Source organism: Hemitrygon akajei, chromosome 7 (assembly GCF_048418815.1).
Source record: "Hemitrygon akajei chromosome 7, sHemAka1.3, whole genome shotgun sequence".
NCBI classification, from domain to species: domain Eukaryota; kingdom Metazoa; phylum Chordata; class Chondrichthyes; order Myliobatiformes; family Dasyatidae; genus Hemitrygon; species Hemitrygon akajei.
This window is the reverse complement of record NC_133130.1, coordinates 25,924,868-25,948,326: the sequence shown is the minus strand read 5'-3', so window position 1 is coordinate 25,948,326 and position 23,459 is coordinate 25,924,868. Positions and strand designations below refer to the sequence as shown.

Sequence of the window (23,459 nt, the reverse complement as noted above, 5' to 3'; positions counted from 1 at the left end):
AACCGCAACAACACGACGTGAAAGAGAATTTAAATTGTCTAAAAAGTCTCTCCTTTAATGGACTGTAAGCATTTTGAACTTTTGCAGTACTACTTTGAAGAACTGTTTTTGCAACATCGCTTTAAGAACTGTTTTCGCTTTATTCCTTTAAGAACTGTTTAAGCTGCCGCACAGCAGCTGATTTCCGGTTACGTTAGTGGTTTGTTTTTCAGTGTTTAATAAATGTTTTATTTGTTATATAAAAAAAACCCTGCCTCACTGAAATATATTTATTGTTGCTGAATCCGTAACATAAATATACAAGTGAGGCAGGGTTTTTTATAACAAATAAAACATTTATTAAACACTGAAAAACAAACTCCCAAAAATTGGGCTGAAAAATGGCAGATGGGATTTAATGCAGTCAAGTGTGATGAGTTGCAGTTTGGAAGGAAGAACCAGGGAAGGTTTTACACATAGAGCAATAGGGCACTAAAGAGTATGGTAGAGCAAAGGGATATTGGAATACAGATCCATAATTCATTGAAAGTGGTGTTACAGGGAGACAGAGTCATGAAGAAAGCTTTTGGCACATTGACCTTCAAAAATGAATGTATCAAGTACAGGAAATAGGATCGCAAACACGAGGAAATCTGCGGAGGCTGGAAATTCAAGCAACTCACACAAAATGCTGGTGGAACGCAGCAAGTCAGGCAGCATCTATAGGAAGAAGTACAGTCGACTGTACTTCCTGTAGATACTACCTGGCCTGCTGCGTTTCACCAGCATTTTGTGTGTGTTACAGGAAATAGGATGTTATGTTGAAATTGTATAAGACATTGGTGAGGTCTGGTTTGGATTATTGTGTCCAGTTTTGGTCACATATTTACAGGAAAGATGTAAATAAGATTGAATAAGTGCAGAGAAATTTTGCCAGGGTGTTGCCAGGACGGGATGACCATAGTTAAAAGGAAAGCTCGAGTAGGTTAGGACTTTATTCATTTGAGTGTAGAAGACTGAGGGAAGATTTGATGGAAGTATTTGAAATTATGAAGGGTTTAGATATGGTAAATGCAAGCAGGGTTTTTCCACTGAGGTTGGGTGGGACTACAACTAGAGGTCGTGGGTTAAGGGTAAAAGGTGAAATGCTTAAGAAGAACGTGAGGTGGAACTTCTTCACTCAGAGGGTGCTGAGAATGTGGAACAGGCTGGCTGTGCAAGTGGTTAATGTGGGGTTGATTTCAACATTTAAGAGAAATTTGGATAGGTACATGGATGGGAGGGGTATGGTGGGCTGTGGTCTGGGTACAGATCAATGGGAGCAGGTAAAATAATGATTCAGCACAGACTAGGTGGGCCGAAGCATCCATTTCTGTGCTGAAGTGTTCTGTGACTCTATAGCTACGAGAGACCATAGACCATCAGACATCGGAGCAGAATTAGGCCATTTGGCCCATCGAGTCTGCTCTGCCATTCCATCATGGCTGATTTCTTGCCTCTCTCAACCCCATTCTTCTGCCTTTTCCTCATATCCTTTGACGCCCTTGCTAGTCAAATATCTAACAACTTCTATTTTAAGTATACCCAATGTTCTTGCCTTCAATGAATTCCACAGATTCTCCATCTTCTGGCCAAAGAAATCCCTCCAGTAGGTAAGAGATAAGAGATTTATTTGAAGGTAAAAGTTAAGAGGTAAAAGAGGTAAGAGATTTAGATCTAAAGTGAACTTTTTTTTCCAAAAAGAGAGTGGTTGCAGTCTGGAATGTGGTGAGTGGTAGGTTCTCTCAAATCATTGAAGACAAGTACTTGGGTCACCCAGAATGTTAAGTTCCTAGATGGGTCAATGTATAGAGATTCTTAGGAAGGTGAATTACTGGGCCATCTCCTAGGGAATGAGGCAGTTGGAATATAAAGAAGTGGCAGTCGAGGAGCACTTTGGCTCCAGTGACCATAATGCCATTGCTATTAATTTTAAGATAGTCATGGAAAAAGAGAGGTCAGATCCATAGGTTAGGGTCTTAAACAGGCACAGGGCTAATTTTAGAAGAATTGACAGAATCTATCAAGAGTTCAGTTGGTTGGGATTGTTTGAAGGGAAAGGAAAGAATGGAAAGTGGAAGGCTTTTAAAAATGTAATATCAAGTGTCCAGGAGCAACATGTCCTTGTTAGGACTGTATCTTTAAATAAAATTTTAAAAAAAGAAGGAAGCAGACGTTAGATTTAGGAGCAACACACACACAAAATGCTGGAGGAACTCAGCAGGTCAGGCAATATCTATAGCAATGACTAAACAGATGACATTTCACACTTCATCTGTACTGGAAAGGAAGGGTAATATGCCAGAACATGGCTTCTGACTTCTTCCCCCCTTCCTTTTCAGTCTTGATGAAGTGTCTTGGCCCAAAACATCAACTGTTTATTCTTTTCCATAGATGCTGCTGAGTTCCTCCAGCATTTTGTGTGTGCTGCTTGGATTTCCTGCATCTGCAGATTTTCTCTTGTTTATGGTCCAACATTTTGTGTCTGTTGCTCTGGATTTCCAGCATCTGCAGAATCTCTTGTATTAATGTATTGGATTTAGGAGGATGGGATTGAGCAAATTTGTTGATGACCTTAAAAAGATTAGGCATGCACTTAAGAGGGAAGTCAAGTATGAAATGTATCTGGCAGGTAAAGATAAGGAGAGTACCAAGAGAATCAGCAGTGACTTACATAACTACATCATAATGTCCCTGCTTCTATATTCAATGGTCAGGCTGATGGTGACTAGTTAAAGTTAGCATTCTTGTTATTATTTATATAAATCATTGCAATGCACAAAGCTTGATCATTAAGTTTGTGGATGACACAAAAAATAAAAGGTGGTGTTGATAGTGAAGAAGGTTATTGTAGATTACAAGGAGGGAAATGGGCTGAGGAGAAGCAAAAAGGATTTTATTAAGTATGAGATGATACATTTTGGAAAGCCACACCAGTGTAGAATTTTTGTTATGAATGGTTTGGTACCAGGGAGTAACATGTCATGGGTCAAAAGAACCCAGGAATGCAAGTGCATAGTTCGTTGAAAGCAAAGGTAGACAGGATGGTGAAAAAGGTGTTTTGCACATTGGTCTTCATCAGTCAGTTCATTGAATATCGGAGTTGGGACATTATATTGCAGTTGTAGGTGAGGCCACAATTGGAGTACTGGACACAGTTTTGGTCGCCCTTTTATAGGAAAGATGAGGCTAAACTGGAAAGAGTATAGAAAAGATTAAGAGTTATGTTGCCAGTCCTAAAGGGCCTGAGTTATAGGGAGATACAGGCGAGATCTTGATTTCTTGGAACGTAGGAGAATGAGTGATGATGTTATAGAAATGTTTAAAATTATGAGAAGTGCAGATAAGGTGGACAGTAATTGCCAGGGTAGGGGAATTTAAAACAAGGGGGGCATAGATTTAGGTTGAGGGGGGAAAGATTTTAAAAGGGCCTGAAGGGCATCCTTTTCATGCAGAGAGGCCCGAGCATATGGAATGAGCAGCCAGAAGAAGTGGTTGAGGCAGGTACAATAGTGCCATTTAAGAAGTATTGGACAGTTACTTGGAGGCACAAGGCTTAGATGTATGTAGGCAGGAAATTGGGCCTAGCTATTTGGGCACATGGTTAGCGTGGATGCTATGGGCTGAAGGCCCTGTATTTGTGCTGTATTGCTCTATGACGCCGTGGCTCTACTTGAATTGCCAAGGCAGAAAAGGCCACAGACCTAATGCAGGGAAATGGGAGATAGAGTGTCAATAGGCAGCATGACTATGATGGGCCAAAGGCTCAATTTCTGTGCTGTATGACTTAATGTTCCAGACAATATTAAAAGAAAAACTTGAATTTTATTCTCTACTTCACTCTGCAATAATCAGCATTAAATTAAGCTCTTGGATATGAGATAATAAACTGAAAGCCTAATCTGGCCATTGTGCATATATCCAAAAGAGATGGGGGAGATCTTAAATGGATTTTATGCATCTGAATTTACTTAGGAGATGAACACATAGTCCATGGAAGACAGGCAAAGCGGAGGCAACTTCAAAGATGCTATACAGATTACAAAGGAGGAGGTGTTTGCTGTCTTGAGGCAAATTAGGATAGATAATCCTCAAGGTCTGACAAGGTGTTCCCTTGGACCCTGCGGGATGCAAGTCTAGAAATTGCTGAGGTCCTAGCAGAGAAATTTAAATTTTTTTAGCAACAGGTAAGATACCAGAGGATTGGAGGATAGCCAATGTTGTTCTGCTGTTTAAAAAAGGTTCTAAAAATAAACCAGGAAACTATGGGCTGGTGAGCCTTATATCAGTAGTGGGAAAGTTATTGGAAGGCATTTGAAGGGACTGGATATACAAGTATTTGGATAGACGTGGATCAATTAAGGATAGTCCGCATGGCTTCATATGTAGTAGGTTATGTCTGACCAATCTTATAGGGTTTTTCAAGGAAGTTACCAGGGAAGTTGATGAAGGCAAGGCAGTGGATGTTGTCTACATGGACTTTAACAAGGCATTTGACAGTGTACCAAATGGGAGGTTGGTCAACAAGGTTCAGTTGCTCTGCATTCCAGATGAGGTAGTAAACAGAATTACACAGAGGCTTTGTGGGAGAAGCCAGAGAGTGGTAGTAGATGGTTGACTCTTTGACTGGAGGCTTGTGAATAGCAGTGTGCCACAGAGATCGGTGCTGAGTCTGATGTTAATTATCATCTACTGTATATCAGTGATCTGGATGATAATATGCTTAACTGGATCAGCAAATTGTCAGATGACACTGAGATTGGGGGCGTAGTGGACAGCATCAAAGACTATCATAGTTTGTAGTGGGATCTGGATCAGTGGGAAAACCGGCTGAAAAATGACAGATATTTAATCCAGACAAGTGTGAGGTGTTGCACTTTGGTAGGAACAACCAGGGTAGGTCTTACACAGTGAACGGTAGGGCACTGAGGATTGCAGTGGGACAAAGGGATCTGGGAATACAGGTCCAGAATTCATTGAATGTGATGTTACAGATGGATTGGGTTGTGAAGAAAGCTTTTGGCACATTAGCCTTCATAAATCAAAGTATTGAGTACAGGAGATGGGCATTATGTTGAATTTGTATAAGACATTGGTGAAGCCTAATTTACAAGGATTTTGTGGGGTCTGGAGGACCTGAACTATAATGAAAGCTTGAATAGGTTAAGACTTTATTCATTGAAATGTAGAAGATTGAGAGGAGATTTGATAAGGTGTACAAAAGTATGAGGGTCTAGATAAGGTAAATGCAAACAGGCTTTTTCTGCTGAGGTTGGTTGGCACTACAACTAGAGGCCATGAGTTAAGGGTGAAAGGTGAAAAGTTTAAGGGCAACATGAGGGGAAGGTTCTTCACTCAGAGAGTCGTGAGAATGTGGTATGAGATGCCAGTGCAGGAGGTGTATGTGAGTTCAATTTCAACATTGAAGGGAAGTTTGGATAGGTATATGGATGGTGAGCTATGGTCCTGGTGCAGCTCAATGGGAGTAGGCAGTTTAATTGTTCGGCATGGTCAAGATGGGCTGAAGGGTCTGTTTCTTTGCTGTTCTATGACTCTATCAGCCCTGTTGGCCCTCTTGAATGGTCAGAAAACATGTCTAATTTGAAGAAGAGTAGAAAAGTTCCCACTGCTCTCACTAGTCAGTATTCATCTTATCATCGACGTATCTGAAGCGGATTAGCTTAATATGAACTTGCTGTCTGTAAGCTGATTGTCTAGACTTGAAGCTTATTTCATTAGCTGTTAATTACTTAGAGACATCTTAATTTATATGCTATATAAATGCAATTTCTTCTTAGGCAATCAAAAAACCACTTTCCATTTTTGGCCACAAATTGGGATATGTGTTTTGCCCAGCACTTAGTTCTACATATCCTCTTCCGTTCCTAGCAGTGAAGCTTGGCTAGGGTGCCTAAGACTTTTGCACAGTACTGTAGTGATTTTATGAGTTGCACTGTACTGCTGCCACAGAATAAAAATAAATTTCACAACGGTGAGGGGAATCATGGCTGGGGAGAAAGGAAAGGGAGGGGGGAGGAGGAAGGAAGCACTAGAGAGACATTCTTACTCTGTTCTAATAAAGTTCAACAAGCTCAAGGACCAGGCCATCTTCTGACCAGGCATGTTACACCACTCAGGACTCAATTTTGTTTCTCTCTACAGAAATGCTGCCTGACTTTCTGACCGTTTCTAGCACGCTCAATTACCATCTTATACCGGCCATCGGGTATATATGGCATCTGCAGCATAACCTTCTGCTGAATTTCACTCGGAGAGTTCCCTGTAAAAATCATTCACTCTTGAGTTTGCTCTGGTGCAATCTAATTGATTGGAAAGATCTGAGTCAGTCACATTGTACAGTTGACATTTTGTCTGTGTATCCCTGAAGCCGTGGAGAGGCAGTCCCACACAAATCCATATTCAGATGGTTGCCTGGTGAGCGGTACCCTGTTTGATTCAGTGACTGTGATTTATTCATCGCATTTCAGAGAAGTCAGGTGGGCTTGCATGTTTGTTTATGATGGCACAGAATAATGCTATAATTTGAAGTGCTTTGCGCACACTGTTTTGCTTAGTATTGTTGCTGGTTTAGTGATTCTGAAAATGCACTGTTTTCTTTTTTTCTTTTCCTGCCATTCCTTTAAATAGACATAGGTATTGTCAAGAATGTTAATTACGGAATTTTGTTTGCATTTCAGCATTCCCTATCCGAGGAAATGGACAAATGGTGGAGTGCCCCCTGGGTTACAAGCAGATTAATGCTACACATTGTCAGGGTAAGTATGTTGAGTGATTCCCAGTTAGTATATTTCATGGCTGTGCCTTATATAAATGATAAATTTTGTTTAAAAGGCTTATTTTATATTGCTGACCCTTATTTCCTCTTCAGATAAATTTTTAAGAGGAAGGAGAACAAGTCGATGTTGTGCCTGACTTACTTAAGGTGATGTCTCTCAAGTGAGATGGACACTGACTAATACTGTTACTGTGAAGTCACTTGGCACCATAGCACTGTGTAAGGTTCCAGTAAAATACCGACATACAACAGATTCAAATGTTAGCTTTATAACAGTTGATTTTGCTGTGCACTAAGGCACTCCTCAAAAGATCGAACCCATTAGAATTAAATCTCCGGCTCTGATAATTTATGCTGTATTTGTTGCTGCTCAGGGCGAAGAAGGCATTATTTAAATAACTTTCAGCAACCCCTCCCTTTCTCGCCCCTCCATCTCCCATCTAAAGTACAAAATTAAATGCTGAGAAATGACTGCCATTTAATTAAAGTTAATGGCCAAGTTAATGTATTCCAAAAGTTGTTTAATAATACAGACAATATTAGAATGTACAGTATGACATCGAACAAAGAGCAGTAAAGCATGGGTAAAGACCTGTCAGTCCCCACAATGATGCCAATTTAAATTAATCCATCTGCTTGCATAAGATCCAGAAGCCTCCATTCCCTGCATGTTCCTAAGTTGCCGGAGGCAGATATCTGGTAATTGTCAGGAGAGGGAAAGGGAATAGACAGCCATTGCAGAATACCCCTGTGGCCATTCCCTTCAATAGCAAGTATACCTCTTCAGATACTTTTGGGTGGGGGGGGGGGGGGGTGTGGGGACACAACCTACCAGAGAGAAGTCACAGTGACCTGATCTCTGGCACTGATTCTGCCTCTTGCTCAGAAGGGAAGTGGGATAAAGTGGAGCGCAGTAGTGACAGGGGATTCCATAGTTAGAGGAATTGACAGCAAATTCTGTGGATGTGAAAGAGACTCCCGGATGGTACGTTGCCCCCCACGTGCCCAGGGTGAGGGATATCCCGGATTGGATCCACAGCATTCTGAACAGGGAGGGTGAACAGCTCGAAGCAGTGGTACATATTGGTACCAATGAGATCGATAGGAAAAGGGAGGAGGTCCTGAAGAGAGAATAGAGGGCAGAATAGGCAGAAAGCTGAAAAGCAGGACGTCCAGGTTAATAATCTCTGGATTGCTGCCTGTGCCAAGCACCAATGAGAGTAAGAATAGGGTGATCTGATGCATGAATGCGAGGCTAAAGAATTGGTGCTGGGGGCAGGGTTTCGGATTTCTGGATCATGGGATCTCTTCTGAGGAAGGTATTACCTGTGCAAAAAGGGTGAGTTACACCTGTATCCAAGGGGGCACAATATCCTTGTGAGCTGGTTTGCTAGAGCTTCTTGGGGAGGGTTCAAACTAATTTGGCAGGAATATGGGAACCAGGGTGATAGGGCAGAGGACGGGGTAGTTGGTATACAACTAGATGCAGTGATCAGTGAGACTGTGAGGTAGGACAGGCAGAGGACAGAGCAAAATTGCAGTTAGTGGGGTGAATTGAAGCATGACATGGGGACAAGATTGGGAAGGATAATGAAGACAGAACTGAAAATGTCACATTTGAATGAACACAGTATATGGAATAAGGTGGATGATCTTGTAGTTCAACTGGAGATTGACAGGTACAACGTTGTGGACAGCACTGAGCTTGTGGCTGAAAGAAGATCATAGTTGGGAGCTTAACATCCAAGAATACACATTATATCAAAAGGAGAGGCAAGTAGGTAGAGCAGGTGGGTGGCTCTGTTGATAAAAATTGGGATCAAATCCTTTGAAAGGGAGACATTGGATTGGAAAATGTAGAATCCTTGTGTGTAGAGTTAAGAAACTGCAAGGACAAGAAGAGCCTACTGGGAGTATATACAGGCTTCCAAACAGTAGCCAGGATGTGATATATAAATTACAATGGGAGATAAAACAGGGCAATGTTGTGATAATCATGGGGGATTTCAATATGCAGTTAGATTGGGAAAATCTGGTTGGTGCTGGACCCCAAGAGAGGGAATTTGTAGAATGCCTACGAGATGGCTTTTGAGAGCAGCTTGTGGTTGAGCCCACTAGGAGAAAGGCAATTCTGGATTGTGTGTTATGTAAATACCCAGATTTGATTAGGAAGCGTAAGGTAAAGTAACCCTTGGGAGATAGTGCTCATAATGTGATAGGATTCACCCTGCAATTTGAGAAGAAGAAGCTGAAATTGGATGTATCAGTGGTATATTGGAGTGGAGGTAATTACAGAGGCATGAGAGAGGAGCTGGCCAAAGTTGATTGGAAGAGGACACAAGCAGGGATGATGGCAGAAAAGCAGTGGCTAGAGTTTCTGGAGGCAATTCAGAAGGTGCAGGATAAATACATCCCAATGAGGAAGTAGTATTCTAAAGGGAAGTTGAGGCAATAGTGGCTTACAAGGGAAGTCAAAAACAGCATAAAAGCAAAACAGAGGGCATATAATGTAGCAAAAATTAGTAGGAAGGTAGAGGATTGGGAATCTTTTAAAACCCAACAAAAGGCAGTGGTGGGGCTCATCAGCAAAAATGATGAAACAATGTACAGGGAGGAGGTCAAACACCTAGAGAGCTGGTGCAGTGACAACAACTTGATGCTTAATGTCATCAAAACCAAGGAGATGATCGTCTATTTCAGACGGTCTCAGCCTGAGCACACACCCCTCAGCATCAGCGGCTCCACAGTGGAGAGAGTGGAAAACATCAAGTTCCTTGGGGTGCAGATCTCAGACAATCGCACCTGGTCCAGGAACACCACTGGGATTGTGAAACGGGCCCAGCAGAGATTGCACTTTCTGAGGAAACTTAAACAAGCATCACTCCCCACTAACATCTTAACTACATTCTACAGAGGCGTGGTTGAGAGTGCGCTGACCTTTTGCATCACAACCTGGTACTCCAGCTGCAGTGCTGCCGACTAAAAAGCCTTGCAGAGGGTGGTTAGGGGAGCAGAGAAGGTTATTGGGGTCTCCCTACCTTCTGTCCAAGACCTCTTTCAGAGTCGATGCCTCCAGAAGGCACGGTACATCATTAAAGACCCCTCACACCCTCTCTATAAACTGTTTGTTCTTCTGCCATCAGGTAAATGTTACAGGAGCATCAAAACAAAAACCACAAGGCTACTAAACAGCTTCCTCCCACAGGCAGTCAGACTGCTAAATAGTTGCTCTACCTGACTCTGCTTTGGACACTTTTAACTTGCACTGGACACTTCTAACTTGATTTTAACCAACATGTGGCTGTTGTGTTTTACTATTTATTGGTGTGTTTACTATTTATTTGTTGTGTTTATTATGTTATGATTGCACTTGCCCCTGAGAAATGCTGTCTCATTCTGCCCTGCAGAGCTGATGTATGGTTGAAATGACAATAAAGTTTTTGAATCTTGAATCTAAAAAACCATAAGGAGAGAAAAGATGAAATATGGAGGTAGGCTAGCCAATAATATAGAAGAGGATACAATTTTTTTACCAGATATATAAAGAGTAAAAGAGAGACAAGAGTGGATATCAGACCACTGGAAAATGACAATGGAGAGGTAGTAAAGGGGACAAAGGAATGGCAGACAATGCATCAGTGTTCATTGTGGAAGACACTGGCAGAATATCAGAAATGCAAGTGTTGGGGCAGAAGTGAGAGTCATTGCTTTTACTAAGGAGAAGGTGCTTGAGAAGCTGAAAATTCTGAAGGTAGATCAGTCACCTGGACCAGATGGATACCACCCAGAGTTCTGAAAGAGGTAGCTGAAGAGATTGTGGAGACATTAGTAATGATCTTTCAGAAACACTAGATTCTGGCTTGGTTCCAGAGGACTGGAAAATTGCAAATGTCACTCCACTCTTTAAGAAGGGAAGGAGTCAGAAGAAAAGAAATGATAGTCCAGTTCGCCTGACTTCAATGGTTAGAAAAATATTGGAGTCTATTTTTGAGGATGTGGTTTCAGGGTACTTGGGACACATGATAAAATAGGCCAAAGTCGGCATGGTTTCCTTCAAGGAGCAATCTTGGCTGACAAATCTGTTGGAATCTTTTGCAGGAAATAACAGCAGGAAAGACAAAGGAGAGTCAGTTGATGTTGTTTATTTGGATTTTTAGAACACCATTGACAAAGAGGTGTACATGAGGCTGCTTAACAAAATAGGAGCTTATGGTGTTACAGGAAAGATATTAGCATGGATAGAAGATTGAATGACTGGCTAGAGGCAAAGAGTGGGAATAAAAGGGACTTTTCTGATAGGCTCCCAGTGACTAGTGGTGTGCCACAGAGGTCAGTATTGTGGCTGCTTCTTTTCATGTTGTATGTCAGTAATTTGGATGCAGGAACTGATAGCTTTATTGCCAGGTTTGCAGACAATATGAAGATGGGTGGAGGAGCATGTACTGTTGAAGATGCAGGGTGCCTGCAGAAGAACTCAGACAGATTGGGAGGATGGCTAAAGAAGTGGCAGATGGAATATAGTGTAGGGAAGTGTATGTCATGCACTTTGGTAGAAGGAATAAAGGCATGAACTATTTTCTATATGGGAAGAAAGCTCAAAAATCAGAGGAGCAAAGAAAATTGGGAGTCCTCATGCAGGATTCCCTAAAGGCTAATTTGCAGGTTGAGTTGGTGGTAAAGACAGCAAATGTGATGTTAGTATTCATTTTGAGAGGACTGGAATATAAAAGCAGGGATGTAATGCTGAGGCTTTATAAGGCATTGGTCAGACTTCACTTAAAAGTATTGTAAGCAATTGTAACACCTTATCTAAGAAAAGATATGCTGGCATTGGAGAGGATCCAAAGGACGTTCACAAGAATCCCAGGAATGACAAGGTTCAACGTATGAGCAGTGTTTGGTGTCTCTGGACCTAAACTCACTAGAGTTTAGAAGAATGAGTGGTGATTTCATTGAAACCTATTGAATATTGAAAAGCCTAGATACTCTACATGTGGAGATGATGTTTCTGATAGAGGGAGAGTCGAAGTATAGAGGCCACAGCCTCAGATCAGAGGAACGTCCATTTAGAATAGTGACAAGTAAAGATTTCTTTAGCCAGAGGGTGGTGTACCTGTGGAATTCATTGCTACAGATGGCTCTGCGGGTCAAGTAATTTGGTACACTTAATGTAGAGATCGATAGGTTCTTGATTAATCAGGGCATCAAAGGTTACAGGGAGACGGCATAATAAAGAGTTGACAGGAAAACTAAATCAGCCATGTTGGAGTGGCAGAGCAGACTCGATGGCCCAAATGGCCTAATTCTGCTCCTTTGTTTTATGATCTTTAGCATTATTGTATCTATCTGAATATTTCTTAACTGTATTGATCTTTTTGTTTCTGGCCCTCCCGACAGCATGTTCCAGGCATATTCCTTTGCTCGAGAAAGGTAATCGGGATAATCCTGGGAATTGTAGACCAGTGATTCTTCCAGCAATGGTTGACAAACTAATAGAGAGCCTGATTAAGTTTTTAGAGGCAGTGACAAATCAAATTGATGAATGCAGAGCAGCAGATGTGGCGTAAATGGATGTTCATAAGGTGTTTGACAAGGTTCCCTATGGCAGTCTCATCCAGAGAGTCATTAGACACAGTATCTATGGAAACCTGGCTGCCTGGATTTGGAATCGGCTTGTCCACAGAAGGCAGAGGGTGGTTGGATATTCTGCCTGGAGGTTGGTTACTTGTGCCCTATTCTTTGTGGGTTTTTTTCACATAAATATCTTGGATGAGGAAGTGGAAAGGTGGGTTAGTAAGTTTGCAGGTAGCACGAAAGTTGTTGTTCTGGATAGTACAGAAAATTGTAGGTTATAATGGGACATTGAGAGGATGCAGAGCTGGGCTTTGAAGTGGCAGATGGAGTTCAATCCTGAAAAATGTTAAATGGTACACATTGGAATGTCGAACTGGAAGGCAGAGTACAAGGTGATTGACAACTGTTGAAATCACTTGGAGCATTGCGTTAATTTCTGGTCGCTTCATATTGGGGAAGATATGGAAGCTTAAGCTGCAGAGAAGATTTACCAGAATGCCTCTTGGATTGGAGAACACATCTTATGAGGAAAGGTTGAGAGAGCCAGGGCTTTTCTTTTTGGAGCGAAGGAGGATGAGAGGTGACGGGATAGAGGTGTATTATGTTATGAGAAGCATAGATGGAGTGGACAGCCAGCACATTTTTCCCAGGGTGGCAAAGGACAATAACAGAGGACTTCCATTTAAATTGAGGAAAGATTGGGGGAGATGTCAGAAGTACTTTTTAAAATCAGAGAGTGGTAAATGGGTGGAAAGCATTGGTGGGGATGGTGTTGAGGCTGATACAATAGCAACGTTTAAGAGATTCTCAGACAGGCACTTTGATGTAAGAGAACTTGGGTCAGTGTTAGGTCTGCAGCTTGGAACTTTTCGTTTCATATGTTCATGGTCTGGATGAAAAAGGAAACTGATGGCATTGTGGCCAACTTTGAAGATGATACCAAGGTGGATGGAGGGACAGGTTATTATCGTAAGGCCAAGGAATCTGCAGAAGGGCTTGGACAAGTTAGGAGACTGGGCAAAGAAGTTGCAGTTGGAAGAGTGGGGATATGTACTTCAGTAACAAGAATAAAGGCGTAGCCAGTTTTCTAAATGGGGGAGAATTCAGGAACTAAGAGTAGAAAGGAACTAGGGAGTCCTAGTTTAGGATTTCTTTAAGTTCATCTTGTGGGCTGAGTTGGTAGTAAGGAAGGCAAATTGTTAGTAATGGTTTGAGAGGACTAGAATGTGAGGCATAGAGATTTACAGCATTGAAATAGGTCCTATGGCCCTACTGATCCTTACTGACCAAGGCCCCCAAACAAGCTAGCTCCATTTGCCAGCATTTAGACCATAACTTTCTAAGCCTTTCCCATCTACTGCATGTATCTTGTCTAACTGTCTGAAAGGTTGTTATTATACTTGCCTCACCCAGTTCCTCTGACAACTCATTCTCTATAAATATCACCCTTTGATTAAAAAATAATGCTCCTCAGATCTTTTCCCTCTCACATTAAGACGATGCTCTCTAATTCTTAATTCTCAAACCCTTAGAAAAAGACTGACTGCATTCACCCTATCTATAATAAACACAAAGTATACTGTAGATGCTGGGGTCAAATCAAGACGTACAAACAAGCTGGAGGAACTCAGCAGGTCGGGCAGCATCAGTGGAAACGAGCAGTCAACGTTTTGGGCCGAGACCCTTCGTCAGGACTGAAGAAGGAGGGGGCAGGGGCCCTATAAAGAAGGTGGGGGGAGGGTGGGAAGGAGAAGGCCCACCTCTATTGGGTCCCTGCCCCCTCCTTCTTCAGTCCTGATGAAGGGACTTGGCCTGAAACGTTGACTGCTCGTTTCCACAGATGCTGCCTGACCTGCTGAGTTCCTCCAGCTTGTTTGTACATGTTGATTCACCCTATCTATGCTCCTTAAGATTTTCAACTCCTCTATAAGATTATCTTCAGTCTCCTGCGCTCCAAAGAATAGAGTCCTAGCCTGTCAATCTCTCCCTATACTCAATCACTCAAATCCTTGCAACATCTTTGCAGGTCTTTTATGTACTCTTTCCAGATTAATGACTTATTTTCTATAGCGGGGGACCAAAACTGAACACAATACACCAACATCTTGTACTACTGCACCATGATCTTCCAATTTTTATACTCAGTGCCCTGATCAACGAAGGCCCACACACCAAAAGCCTTCTTTGCCACCCTTTCTACCTGCGTCTCCACTTTCAGGACACCATGTACTTGAACACTAAGGTTCCTCTGTTCTACAATACACCCAAGGCCTTTCCATTCACTGTGTAGGTTTCTCATCGATTTGACTTTCCAACATCCAACATCTCGTACTTACCCAAATTAAACTGCCTGTACATTTCCCATTCTGCAGCCCACTTACTCAGCTGATGAAGATTTCCCTGTAATTTTTGATAATCTTTTTAACTATGCTACTAATTCTAGTGTCTTCTGCACATCTATCAACCATGTCCTGTGCAATTTTATCCAAATTGATGATAATCAAAAATAATAATGGGACCAGCACCAACCCTTGAGGTACAGTAACAGTGATGGGCTTCCAGTCTGAGAACCAAACTTCAGCCAAGTGTACGTACAATTAGCCAGCTGTCCTTCGATTCTACGTGACTTAACCTTCCGAACAACCCACTGTTGTGAATGTTATCAAAGATCTTGCTGAAGTTCACGTAGACCACACCTATCACTTGACTCTAATTGTCCTTCTTGAAAAGACTGTATTCGTGGAAAATATTTTGTTCAGTGAAATTTTGTAAATTGAAAAGGTCACAATTCTATCTCCTTTACCATAGCATTGGAGAGGGATAGGAACAGACAAGTTAGGGAAACATTTAATTGGAGTAAGGGGAAATATGAGGCTATCAGGCAGGAACTTGGAAGCATAAATTGGAAACAGATGTTCTCAGGGAAGCGTGCGAAAGAAGTGTGCCAAATGTTAAGGGGATATTTGCATGGGGTTCTGAGTAGGTACGTTCCAATGAGACCCGGAAAGGATGGTAGGGTACAAGATCCATGGTGTACAAAGGCTGTTGTAAATCTAGACAAGAAGAAAAGAAGAGTTTATGAAAGGTTCAAAAAACTAGGTAATGATAGGAATCTGGAAGATTATAAGGCTAGCAGGAAGGAGCTTAAGAATGAAATCAGGAGAGCTGGAAGGGGCCATGAGAAGGCCTTGGCGGACAGGATTAAGGAAAACCCCAAGGCATTCTACAAATATGTGAAGAGCAAGAGGATAAAATTTGAGAGAATAGAACCAATCAAGTGTGACAGTGGAAAAGTGTGTATGGAACCAGAGGAAATAGCAGAGGTACTTAATGAATACTTTGCTTCAGTATTCACTACAGAAAAGGATCTTGGAGATTGTAGGGATGACTTGCAGTGGACTGAATAGCTTGAGCAAGTGGATATTAAGGAAGAGGATGTGCTGGAGCTTTTGGAAAACATCAAGTTGGATAAGTCAACAGGACCAGACGGGATATATACCAGGTTACCGTGGGAAGTGAGGGAGGAGATTGCTGAGCCTCTGGCAATGATCTTTGCGTTATCAATGAGGATGGGAGAAGTTCCAGAGGATTGGAGGGTTGCGGATGTTGTTCCGTTATTCAAGAAAGGGAGTAGGGATAGCCCAGGAAATTATAGGCCAGTGAGTCTTACTTTGGTGGTTGGTAAGTTGATGGAGAAGATCCTGACAGGCAGGATTAATGAACATTTGGAGAGGTATAATATAATTAGGAATAGTCAGCATGGCTTTGTCAAAGGCAGGTCATGCCTTACGAGTCTGATTGAATTTTTTGAGGATGTGACTAAACACATTGATGAAGGTAGAGCAGTAGATGTAGTGTATAGGATTTTAGCAAGGCATTTGATAAAGTACCCTGTGCAAGGCTTACTGAGAAAGTAAGGAAGACATTGATTTGTGGATCCAGAACTGGTTTGCCCACAGAAGGCAAAGTGTGGTTGTAGACGGGTCATATTCTGCATAGAGGCCAGTGACCAGTGGTGTGCCTCAGGGATCTGTTCTGGGGCCCCTACTCTTTGTGGTTTTTATAAATGACCTGGATGAGGAAGTGGAGAGATGGGTTAGTAAATTCGCTGATGACACAAAGGTTGGGGGTGTTGTGGAAAGTGTGGAGGGGTGTTAGAGGTTACAGAGGGACATCGATAGGATGCAAAACTGGGCTGAGAAGTGGCAGACGGAGTTCAACCCAGATAAGCGTGAGGTGGTTCATTGTGGTAGGTCAAATATGATGGCAGAGTACAGCATTAATGGTAAGACTCTTGGCAGTATGGCGAATCAGAGGGATCTTGGGATCCGAGTCCATAGAACGCTCAAATCTACTGCGCAGGTTGACTCTGTAGTTAAGAAGGCGTAAGATGCATTGGCCTTCATCAATCATGGGATTGAGTTTAAGAGCTGAGAGGTAATGTTGCAGCTATATAGGACCCTAGTCAGATCCCACTTGGAGTACTGTGCTTAGTTCTGGTCGCCTCACTACAGGAATGATATGGAAACTATAGAAAGGGTGCAGAGGAGATTTACAAGGATGCTGCCTGGATTGGGGAGTGTGCCTTGTGAGAATAGGTTGAATGAACTCGGCCTTTTCTCCTTGGAGCAACGGAGTATGAGAGGTGACCTGATAGAGGTGTACAAGACGATGAGAGGCATTGATCGTGTGGATAGTCAGAGGCTTTTCCCCAGGGCTGAAATGGCTAGCATGAGACGGCATAGTTTTAAGGTGCTTGGAAGTAGGTACAGAGGAGATGTCAGGGGTAAGTTTTTTATGCAGAGAGTGGTGAGTGCGTGGAATGGGCTGCCGACAGCGGTGGTGATGGAGGTGGAAATGATAGGGTCTTTTAAGAGACTCCTGGATGGCTACATGGAGCTTAGTAAAATAGAGGGCTATGGGTAAAGCCTAGGTAGTTCTAAGGTAGGGACCTGTTTGGCACAACCTTGTGGGCCAAAGGGCCTGTATTGTGCTGTATGTTTTATATGTTTTTTACAATGTATTCCCAGGAATGGTGAGCAATATGATTATAAGTGATAACAGTATAAATTGTGATTCATTCATGAGTTAGAACATACTAAATATAGAACATTACACACCGGAACAGGCCCTTAACCCCCAATGTCTGCACTGAATATGATGATGAATTGAACTAATTCTCTTCTGCCTGTACATGATACCTAAACAATGCCACTTATTTCCCTCCTGTATCATGTAGCAGAATTCTTGAGCTACATAGATTGTATGAAGGGCTTCTTCCATTGTTACCAAAATTAGCTTAGAAAAAGCAAAATAGAATATATTTAGAAGCTTGTCTAAACACAGAGGTTCATGGAGTTATGCAGCACGGAAACAGGCCCTTTGGCCTACTTGTCCATGCCAGCCAAGGTGCCTTATCTAAGCTAGTCCCCTTTGCCAGCATGAGGCCCATAACCTTCTAAACCTTTCCATTCAGATCTTTTAAAAGCTGTCATTGTACCAGCCTGAAGCACTTCCACATAAAGGAGCTCCTTGGTCACTAAGGAATTCAAGCCAAATTACTTGATCCACTAATAAAGAAAAAGATGTTTTTAAAGTGATTAGACTATGGACGAGGCAGCAGGGAAGAGTTGAGGTGACTTAGGGGTACAACAGCATAGAGGTTCTTGGACCACTAACCAAAGACTTGGGTGAATGATCTGGAAACCGAGTTCAGAGCCTACCTGCAAATGGGGAAAATCGATATGGTCAAATACATACCTTGCAGGGATGAGGCTTAGGAACACGGAGGAATATAGCACAGAAACATGCCCTTTGGCCCAACTGGTCCATGCAGACCACAGCATCCTCACTACTTGTCCCAGTTGCTTGCATTTAGTTTATAACTCTCTAAGCCCTCCCCTTTGTGTACCTAACCTCCAATAACTTCCCTACAGCTGATGTCAAGCTCACGAGCCTATAGTTCGAAGAGCTGTAGGATGAGCCCTGGCATGTCCTTGAGTAATGGAGCAAGATTAGCTAGCCTCCAGCCTTCTGGAACTTCACCAGTGGCTGATGATGAAGCAAATATCTCTTCAAGAGCCTCTGCAATTTCTTCCCTGGCCTCCCATGCAGACTGGGGATGAAGTTTGTTAACCCCTGTGGATTTGTCCACCATAAACTTCAAGTCTGCAAAAATATTCCTACCTGTAATATGCAAATGTTCCAAGACCTCACTACTTATTACCCTCTTTTCTTTGGCATCCACAATATTCTCCTTAGTAAAGCAAAAGGAAAAATAGACATTAGAAATCTTAGCCATTTCCTCTAGCTCAACACATTGGTGTCCCTAAGTCTTTAAGAAGACTTAGGTTTCTCCCTAGTCACCCTTTTACTGTTAATAAAGCAGAAGTACCTCTTAGGATTATCTTTAACTCTGCCTGCTAAATCCATCTCAAATCCCTATTTGTCCTGATTTTTTTCTCTTAAACCTGGTCTTAAACTTACTATATTCATTCATATCCAGCTGCTGAAAAGCAATGCACACTTCTTTCATTTTCCTTACTAGAGCCTTGAGATCTCCCATGTTGTAGGCTTGATTGCAATATTTAAGAGAAGTTTGGATAAGTATATGGAAGGTTATGATCCAAATGTGGGTTGATGGGATGAGGCAGAATAACAGTGCAGCATGGAGTAGATGGGTCTGTCTCTGTACAGTAGTGCTCTTTTAATGTATGACTCTATGACTTCATGACTTTGTACTCTTTGCCTGTTGCGTGTAGGTGTGAACAATCTAGTTTAAACATCTCTGGTGGCAAAAACAATTTTCCCAACTAGTATGTTGGTTCCCTTTTAGTCATTTAAGAGAAACTTGGATAGGTATGTGAATGGGAGGGATATGGAGGGTTATGGTTGGGTGCATGTTGATGGGACTAGACAGATCTATAGTTTGGCATGGGTTGGAGAGTCTGTTTATGTGCTGTAGTGTGCTATAACTGAGTTTAATGTTGAAACATAGAAACATAGAAAATAGGTGCAGGAGTAGGCCATTTGGCCCTTCGAGCCTGCACCGCCATTCAGTATGATCATGGCTGATCATCCAACTTAGAACACTGTACCTGCTTTCTCTCCATACCCCTGATCCTTTTAGCCACGAGGGCCATATCTAACTCCCTCTTAAATATAGCCAATGAAGCGGCGTCAACTATTTCCTGTGGCAGAGAATTCCACAGATTCACCACTCTCTGTGTGAAGAAGTTTTTCCTCATCTCGGTCCTAAAAGGCTTCCTCTTTATCCTTAAGCTGTGACCCCTCGTTCTGGACTCCCCCAACATCTTAAACAATCTTCCTGCATTTAGCCTGTCCAATCCCTTTTAGAATTTTATACGTTTCAATAAGATCCCCCCTCAATCTTCTAAATTCCAGTGAGTATAAGCCTAGTTGATCCAGTCTTTCTTCATATGAAAGTCCCGCCATCCCAGGAATCAATCTGGTGAACTTTCTTTGTACTCCCTCTATGGCAAGAATGTTGAGATATTGATCAACATTTTGTATGCAGCAGTGATCGGCATACACAAAATATGACTCCATCTTCTGGTTGACTGAGGTTAACTCTCATTGTTATACAATCCAGAAGGTTTATGTACCAGCTGTGTACACTTTGGCTTGATCTGTTAACATTATTGTTCAATAAAAATGGCTCTTAATCGGACTAACAGGTAGACCGTGAACAGTCAGCTCTTTCCTCATGGTGAGATCTTGTTGCAGTGTTCCAGTCTTGTGTCTTCCACAAACGCATAAAATCAATTCTGTTTACATGCCAGGCTCAGTGTCTTACCAATAAAGTTCCTGTTTTTACTTAGTAATTTGAGGTCCTTAATATTAATAACCTTAATACACAGCAGTGCTTGTACTGCTGCTTTTGTGCATAGTCATTGGATTTGTTGTCTACTGTCACAGGAAATGCACATCTAAGGAAAATAATAGTGATTGAAGGTTGCTGTAATATTAACAATCAACCAACTACCATCTCACGAACCCCGTCAGAACCCTATGGATTGAGCTTGCATTATTTAGAGGAACAATCTGTGGACGTATACTCAGAATTGTCAGCGATAAGAGACAAGTGCTAATTTATAACATCTAGCACAAAGCCCAGCATTCAATGCTTGCATGACTCAAATCAACATCTCCACAGATTCTTTAGCTGCAGTGCCTGGCAGTAAGCCATTCTGTGAAGTGGATGGAGATCTTGCTTAAGTAATGTCTCACACATGCTGGACCCGATTCAAGGATCTTCATGAAAGAATCTTCTTTTGAATGTTTTAAAAATTTTAAGAGTTATGACAGAAAGGACTACATAGGGTGGATGTAGAGAGGATGTTTCTTATGGTGGGGGTATCCAGGACTAGATGGCATAGCCTCAAAATTGAGGGGTGACCCTTCAGAACAGAGGTGAGGAGGGATTTTTTTAGCCAAAGAGTAGTAAATCTGTAGAATGCTCTATACAGGCTGCAGTGGAGGCCAAGTCCATGTGTATATTTAAGGCGGAAGTTGTTTGTTTCCTGATCAGTCTGGGCATCAAAGGATATGGTGAGAAGGCAGGCGTATGGGGTTGAGTGGATTCTGGGATCAGCCATGATGGAATGGCAGAGCAGACTTGATGAGCTGAATAACCTAATTCTGCTCTTTAGCCTTATGGTCTAATGGAATTGCATACAGAACAGGAGGAGGTCATTTTGCTCTCACCATTCCCTGGAATGGTTTATTGGAAGAGCAGCCAATTAATTTCATTCCTTTGGGAGGATACTAACAACAAAGACTCTGCAGTGCCTGATCATGCTAATAGAACCTGGGCTTTGAAGTGGCATTGAGAACTATTGACCTTATCAATGATAAATTAGACTTTGTTTATTTTTTATTTAGAAATACAGCATGGAATGTACTCTTTCAGCCTGTCGTGCCACGCCTCCCAGCAACCCTTGTTTAACCCTTGCCTAACCCTTGCCTAATCATGGGACAATTTACAATGACAATTAACCTACCAACTGGTATGTCTTTGGAAAGTGGGCAGAAAGCGGAGTGTCTGGAGAAATCTCACTCATGCCCCAGGGAGGATGTACAGACTCCTTAAAGACTTTACAATAACGTTGGAATTGAACTCTGAACTCCAATGCCCAAGCTGTAATACCCATATCGTTGTTCTAGATATTACCAGTCCAGTCATCTTTCAGTTAGTACCAGAGTCAGGATGTCTGCAACCTCTTAATTAATCATAGCAAGGAAAGATACATAGGTATCTTATTTGCATTCCAACTGTACTTATTTTAGCATACCCACTGGAGCATTGACATCCTGTGGGGACATGAACCTACACTTCAGCAGAATTAATTTGAAATATTTTAAATTATGAAGAGCATATTAGCTAAGGAATGAGGAAATATTGAGGATACTGTGAGAGAACTGTGAAGTGTTCAAAAGATACTCATTTACAAATTGCTGGTAGGGACAGCATTTATTTTCCATCCTTCATTGCTCTTGAGGACCACAGACACATGAAATTCTGCAGGTGCTTGAAATCTTGAGCAACACCAACATACTGCTGAGGCTCCTGTAATGTCCTTATGAAGGTTCTTGGCCCAAAACGTTGACTGTTTATTCCCTTCCATTTTTGCTGCTGAATTCTTCCAGCAATTTGTATGTGTTGTTCTTGAGAACATAAGAACATAAGAAATAGGAGCAGGAGTAGGCCATCTGGCCCATCGAGCCTGCTCTGCCATTCGATGAGATCATGGCTGATCTGGCCATGGACTCATCTCCACCTAATTGCCCATAAACCTTAATTCCCCTACTATGTAATAAAATAAGGTATTGGTGCTGGTCTTTTTGAACCGCTGTGGTCCTTTTAATGAAGGTATTTATACTGTGGCATTGGGTAGGGAGTTTCAATGCAATGAGAAGGAAGGAGAGTGATATGTCTGCAAGCCAAGACAGGAACCTTTAGGATCATGAATTTGGAAGATTGCGGATTGATAATTTAATAGCTTGTGAGTTATTAGCCCCTTCTGACACTTAATCTATTTTACTCTAAATCACAGCCCATTTCAGTTGACTGCAGAAAAAAATGGACTGTAAATTTCTTTGCATGATTCCTTTGCTAATTCTTTTTGGCCTATTTGATTAGTTTGCTCTTCCGTCTATGATACTGCTAGTTTTATATGCCAATTCCATAAACTTATCCTATATTTGGTGCTCAGCACATGACTTTGTTTTCTATCTGCTGAGAAGCCTTTGCAGAATCATTCAGTGAAACTTGGTGGGTTCCTCCAGCAGAAAGCTTATGATAGCAACAGAAGATACAAGTCAAGCAAAGAACCTTTTGTGATTGGTAAAGTTTGGCCGAGGTGCTGGGGGAAGTGGAAATAGAGATCAAGGTTGGACTTTCATTCCTCAGATAGAAGATTACATGTTTCATTTCTCAAGTGTAGCTCATAGTCTGGCCTTGGGTGACTTTAATTCAATAGCATGTCTTCATGCTTGTACCTTACGATGCCATCAGGCTGGTTGGCCTTTTGCACTCAGTGTCTGGAATGTGTTTTATTGAAAGAGATTCTCTGTGTGCTTTCATGGAAATGCAGAACCATGCCATGTTAATTGCATCATGTAGCGAGGGCCCTCTAATTTTAGCTGGTAGCAGCTGTTCTTAATTTCAGATTACCTCATCGCTGGATGCATCCAATGAATCCGAGCATGCTTAATGATCTGATTTGGACCCTTACTGCAAAATAGAGATTGATTTTCTCGGGCACCTTAGATGTAGGATGAGAATCATTCGGCAGGATTGCTTGCTGCTAAGGAAGTGCTGCCAGTTTTTTTTTCCATTTGTTGCTCCAGATGGACAAGGAAGCAACCACTTCTAGTGCTCAGTTCTCCCTGTATAGTACTGCTACAAGTCCAAGCACAACAGCAGCCAAATCGGCTCGCAATATATCTATATGGAACAACCCTTTTATAATAGCTTTGTGTATTAATATGGCTATCTCAAGATGTCATGATGAACAGTATTTTCTAAGTAATTAAGCTGGGTTGCTAA

General features: G+C 41.9%; 1 protein-coding gene across 4 annotated transcripts in view; it reads left to right on the top strand.

Annotated features, from left to right (window-relative positions):
• Positions 1 to 23,459, top strand: part of ltbp1 (latent transforming growth factor beta binding protein 1) — a 417,603-nt gene that overhangs the window by 190,730 nt on the left and 203,414 nt on the right. For all 4 annotated transcript variants that reach the window (XM_073050519.1, XM_073050520.1, XM_073050518.1 and 1 more), the window contains exon 9: positions 6,717 to 6,794. In XM_073050519.1, the coding sequence (XP_072906620.1) occupies positions 6,717 to 6,794 (78 nt within the window). The remainder of the gene's footprint in view (positions 1 to 6,716; positions 6,795 to 23,459) is intronic.